Raw genomic sequence first — 6231 nt, 5'->3', positions numbered from 1 at the left:
ATGAAAATAAATTTTGTACGTGTAACTTACCCTCTCTTTTGTTCGAGAATTTTATACAGTTAACGTTCGATTTTACGAATCTCCAATTTATTAACTTGTCTTCTATTTCACCAATTTATTACCAATTTATTATTTTGTTAAAACATACGGGATTCCAAAAACTACATTGAGTGCTCTAGTCAAAGATGAAGCAAAAGAAAATTGTTTCTGCGACAAGCGGATCCAGTGGCGTTCCATCATTCCGAAAATATTACAGAAAAGCAAAATTTCTGGAGCTCGAAACGGCACTAGTTGCTTGGTTGAAGAAAATCAGAGGTAAAAATTCCAATCGACGGAAATCTTTTGAAACAACAAGCGTGGCTGTTGTGGCCTTTGTATTTGCATTTGAAAATATTCAGAATTTGGGCGGCCAAAAGCCGAAAAGAAAAATACATTTTGCCGTAAGAAAATACATTTTGTTTTTTCACAATTCAATTTTAGAAATTTGTTTACTCTGCAACAAAAACTTGCATTAAAACAATACACATTATAGGAAAAAGCATCGTGGCAAGGGAGTCCAGGCGATCCAAAAATATCCCCTGTCATTGTCAGAGAAAAAAATGCTGAACAACTGTTTCTAAATCTAGACGAAAAATCATTTTTCTAGGAAGTACTAAGAGTGAATTGACACATTCATATGAAAATATATTTTATAAATATAAAATTATCGTTACAGAGATCTCAGTGTAATTTCACCCATGGGGTTGGGATCGAACAAAAATTACTTCATAAGCAAGGTTTCTTAACAAAGAGTAAACCCAATCTGTTAATTATACTTGAGACCTGTAAAAACTGAAATTATGGATGGTGTTTTATGGAAGAGACGTCATACCAAGATCCGAAATATTTGTTTAGAAAATACATATTAATGCATATTTCCAACTATCCCAAGAATTTCGCTGCATTTCTCAAGTTTAGAAATGTCGCGGAAGATAAAAATTGATTCATAATTACCAACAATTATGCATAATTACCGATTTATCACGTTTACTGTAACAGGACTATAATTCAAAGATATGTGTTTTCTCAGAACTGGAAGCAACTCGTGCAAAACTGAACCCATATTATACAAACAAATGTTCTCTTTATTCGAAATTTTCGTATATTTTAAATATGTGAACACACATCAATATCATACAAGTAAAAATATCGGAATGATTCTGTTTTTATAATTTCACCATGATACGAAGACATAACCGATCAAATAACTTTCATAGGTATCTGGAAGCAGCAAACAACTTTTTCTTGCTCGTCATTGGTGACCAGCTTGAATTTGGCTATTGTGTCAACCTATTATGAAAAATTAAATAATTTAAACTTTAATCTATATATATATATAAAATTAATTTTCTGTATGTGTAATGTTCTGTGTATACGAATCTACAATTTTAGATCGATCGTCCCTGTCAGATTAAGTCTAAACTATTACACTTTTATCTAAGGTACCAATGGCAAAGTGATACCCGCCAAATTTTATATATATTCCAAATGGGACCCGACTTGAACGATAGGCTACTTTAAAAGTTTGTCAGACCTGGGCAAGTGCCCGAAATGGGCGAAAAATTTTCGGGCAACAATGGTTTCTAGGCCTCAACAATCACTTTCGGAACGTTTACTTTGGTTACCGTGGTTCTCTATCAATGCGTTTCAGACGTGTATATGCCTTTACAATGGTTTGCCACTTTTTCAAAACTCCCAGTAATGATGCTTTTTGAATAGACGCCCATTGCTTTGAGGGTCAGGCAAAGGGTGATCCTCACAGAAATCAGTGCTAAAATTGCCGATTTTACCGTAAGAATGCGAAAATTTAGTGGGGATTTCCTGCCACGTCAATAATTTTAAAAATTGAATTGAATTCTTGATTTTTGAAATATTAAGTTTGCTTAGAGATATGAAGCCCAGAAAATTAAATATAAAGTAATTAGCCGGACCTACTTTTGAGTTGAATATCCCTGCTATAACATTGATTTCAACTTTTTATTTATATCTTCTCAAGCACGAAAATTAATGTCTCCGTATTGTCTTTTCATATGCAACTGCATAAATTCATATAGATTAGGTTGTTTTAAAATTAATTATGGGCCCGTAAAGTATATCGAAGAAATTCCACAGCTTTAATTAAGCACTTTTTTAAAGCAGAAACAGACAGATGGATAACTTGTTCAGGGGGGGGGGGGGAATCGGAATAACTAGCATCCCTTAAAAAAGAGAAAAAAAAAAAAAATATATATATATATATATATATATATATAGTCATTTCTACGTTTCTTTAAATCTAGATTTGTTTCTTTCATGAGTCGCGCAGGAAGTCGCCATATTGGTTAACGTGGACACAGTTTGTATGTCCCTCAAAGAAAGAGTGAGATAGGAGATATCACGTGGTCCAAAACGCCTCATTGAATAAATCCGGGCAGTGCCAGGTATTATAGCTAGTGTTATTATGAAGCATAAAACTACCATATTTCTCCTTGGAATAAGTGCAGCATGTGCGTAAGCGAAAAATTAACATAAGCACCATATCCCTTTCAGACCCGAGCATTCATTTTTTGGAATTTTAAAATGTCTTGTCATTTTTGGTACACAAAAAGTTTCATTAAAAACAATTGTCAACAAAACCTTTTTTTTTAATTTTCAATTATTTTTTTGTAAAGAAATAATTGGCTTCTTTCAAATTTTTTCAGCTAATGTGATGCAAAGTATATTCATCTTCACATGCAATTTTTTCCAGAATGTTATTGCTAAATTTTATGTAATAATCACACTTTTCCCGGGATCACTTTCTCCTGGAAGACATCCTAAAAATCTTTTAATCAAAGGATATCTCTGCAGAATAAAATTTAACTTCCTAATGCAGGGGTTCTCAAACTTTTTTCACTTGCGACACCCCTTTCCCTAATCAACACTTATCCGCGGATGTAAAATTTAATAAATTATTTTTAAATTACTTAATAAATTATTTAATAAGTTATTTAATAAATTATTTAATAAATTATTTAATAAATTATTTAATAAATTATTTAATAAATTATTTAATAAATTATTTAATAAATTATTTAATAAATTATTTTAATAATTTAATAATTTTTCTTTATTGAATTGAAAGCAATTTAATAAAGAATTTCTCCGGAAATCCATTGTCAGGTCTGTTGCTCTCTAGCGCACAGTTTGGAACCCCTGTCCTAGTGGATATTTGCTAGAAAATGTTTTCTAAATGTTCAGAGTCAATTCTAAATTTTTAAAATGAAATTTGATTATTTCAAATGTGAATATTATATATTAACGTTTGTTATAAATTTCTTAAAAATCGAGTTTTTGAAAGTGATAATAATTTTAAACGCTTGTTATAATATTATCTTTTTCAAAGTAAAGGCTATTGTAGATAGGCCAAGAAATACGGCATAAGTACTTATTTTAAAATTAATTGCATAATTTCTTATGAGTACTATCCATTTATGCACTAAACACAATCCATTTTCAATCTGGTATGAAAGAGTGTAAAGAAAATTTAAAAATGGAACCAGGAATATAAATGATTAAAATAATTGAAAAATATTATTTTATTGTTCTTTAACGTGTGGTCCTTACTTGTTACGTTCTAATTTGTCATGAACTCTATACGATGAACGACTGCAACAATAACAATAATAAAAAGAGTCATCAAGTCAATTACCCGAGAGAAGAAGGATTTGACCGGAACGATCTTTATGTAATCGATATCTTGATCTTCATGAATGGGGCATGTGATGTTCTTGTTGACGCATGTGTTCTTCTTCATTCCCGGATATTATACCTCTAATCCAGATAGATTTGCACACATCGTCAATTTCAACCTGTCAGAGTTCACATCTGGAAATTATTGCGAGAAAAAAAAAACCAATCGAAGTTATAGCGGGGTGTATCAATAAAAATTCCATGATTTACTTTAAAATTCAAGTAAAAATTCAACAACAAATATGACTTCAGAAGCAAGGGAACTAACAGAGAGTAAGCTCAATCTGATAATTATAATACTTGGAACATTTAAAAACTGGCATTATCAGTGGGGTGGTGGTGTTGTTAGCAATTAACGTTATACCGAGGTTCGAAATGTTCTGTTTCGAAAATACGTATTTACAATCATCCCAAGAATTTCGGAGCATTTCTGAAATTAGGAAATGTAGTGAAAGATGAAAGTTTATTGAATTCAAGGGTTAGATTTAAATAATCAAAAATCATCTAGACTGTACTTTCAGAAAATCTGACATAACGTGCACAATTTGATTAATATCACAATAAAAATGTAAGCTGAATCATTGTAAAACATGAATTGTTTTATGTTTTTTTTGTCTATGGTGTGTTACTATTGTAACTACTTATATTACTCATATTACAAATATTACTGATTCTACAAGTCACACACGTTTTCATTACTTTTCATAGAACCATTGAAAATATTAAAATTGATATTTTGTTAATGAATATAACAAAAAAAAATCAATAGCAAAATAGAAAAAAAATATATATAATAAAAAAAGTCACACAGGCACAGTTTGATATTCAATAAAAGCCAACTCGTTCATGCAGTCATAAAGGCTTTGAATCTAATATAAGTTTCTAGATTCTACTTAACCTGGTCAATGTTGAGAAGTCTTCGGATAGTTCCAAGTACAACAGCCAGCTGTAACACGGCTTGCAAATGTCTATATGGTAGTGTTGATCCTCGGACGCTTTTTTCTGGAACTTGTGTCGTTTGGGTTTAAATCCGAAACCTACAACACGCCAGCTTCTGTGGTCTTTTTCACCGTACAGCAGGATATTCATCTTGTTACCTGATAGCGAAATGTTGCCGGTATCGCAACTATACTTCGTAGACATCAAATTGTGAGAACCATCTGGCATTTTATTTTCGGTCACAAAAGTTATGTCAGTTTGTAGCATTTGCGCAATGACATTTATACGAGTCTCTACATCCTCGTATTGAAAGTTCTCCGTATATTCAATACTACGATAGTAAGTGGTGACAGAATTGTCGAACTTTTGCACAAAATCTATCAGAGTTTCATCCTGAAAACACACTGTGTGGTCTAAAAACGGGTTATAACGTGATATAATGTCCATCACTTCCTCACGGTCCTCTTTTTCGACTTCCTCACCGATAATCCTTTGCATAAACTGAGAGATTATATTATCCTTTTGTGCCAATGAGGTGATTTGAACAAGAACCGACATAAACACTGACCAACACAAGCCATTGATGCGTGGTATACTGATGAGCCATCCGTAATCCTTCAGTTCCTCAGAAATGTCAAGCGAAGACAAGTCTTTACGCATTGGCATTTTAATCGACATGTTTAAATTGTTTTTGTCGCGTGCACGATTCGACATTCAAAAATAAAGAGCTTTAAACGATATCCAATATGTCAATGCAATAGCTTCGAAAAGAAATTTTCGTGTTTACTTTACAGTCGCGAAAACAATGAAGAAATGGTTTACAAATGTGTTTAACCGCGTTTATCTCTTTCCGGACAAACTGAAAGTAAAACTGAAAAGATAAAAAGGGGAGGAGTAAAGGACGGAGCGTGTGTGTGTTTCTACAATTGGGAGTTGAGTTTTACTTCATCATGTAGATAAGAAGCTCAGTAACGTGAAGGAAAAGAAAGTGTGAATCATTACACCTATATCGTGCGTTTAGATGTATTGAAATCAAAAAAAGTGGGGAATTTTCCATGTAAATGGCAGTTACTATACAGTGTGTCCATTATTATCGTTGTTCGATAGCTGATTCACTGCTCAACACTTACTTTATGGCAGCAGATATTTCAGTGATTTTAGGGTGATGTTTGGGGGCTGATTTCGAATCTAGCAATGGTTTTGTCAGATTGTTTCTGATAATAAACAATCTGAACAACAAGTTCTGTTGTTAATATACATATAAGCAGCATACAGATCTCATTGAGACTGCACAAAACGAAAATCAATATAATGAATTTAAGATCAATACATATAGACCACTGATGTCTGATGATGATATAAATTCAATATTGTAGAAGATAAAATAGTAAAACAAATTTAAAAAAAATTGAAAGTAAAAATTCGACGCAAGAATTAGTGGCTGCAGACTACGTCGAAATATCAAGAGTATGCATTAGCTCATTAGAGCCGTTCCGGCAAAATCAACATCAGTTTTGGAATCGGTAGCCCCAATATATCCCT

At 32.3% G+C, this 6231-nt stretch overlaps 1 protein-coding gene across 1 annotated transcript; it reads right to left on the bottom strand.

The window, feature by feature from the left end:
- Window positions 1-1103: 1103 nt before the first annotated feature.
- Window positions 1104-5464, bottom strand: LOC149075641 (uncharacterized). Its single transcript, XM_089245425.1, has 3 exons — window positions 4649-5464; window positions 3710-3885; window positions 1104-1329 (listed from the first exon to the last, which is right to left on the bottom strand). The coding sequence occupies exons 1-2, from the start codon at window positions 5401-5403 to the stop codon at window positions 3873-3875; spliced, it is 768 nt and encodes a 255-aa protein (XP_089101551.1). The 5' UTR covers window positions 5404-5464; the 3' UTR covers window positions 1104-1329; window positions 3710-3872.
- Window positions 5465-6231: the final 767 nt, after the last annotated feature.

The sequence above is a fragment of the Pholcus phalangioides genome, unplaced genomic scaffold (genome assembly GCF_987345545.1).
Source record: "Pholcus phalangioides strain wild (caught in Gottingen) unplaced genomic scaffold, Ppha-v1.0 ptg000015l_1, whole genome shotgun sequence".
In the NCBI taxonomy this organism is placed as follows: domain Eukaryota; kingdom Metazoa; phylum Arthropoda; class Arachnida; order Araneae; family Pholcidae; genus Pholcus; species Pholcus phalangioides.
This window is presented reverse-complemented; position numbering and strand designations above follow the sequence as displayed.

Excerpts from the sequence above, each read along its gene's own strand:
- LOC149075641 (XM_089245425.1), bottom strand. The coding sequence starts at position 5,403 with ATGTCGAATCGTGCACGCGACAAAAACAATTTAAACATGTCGATTAAA.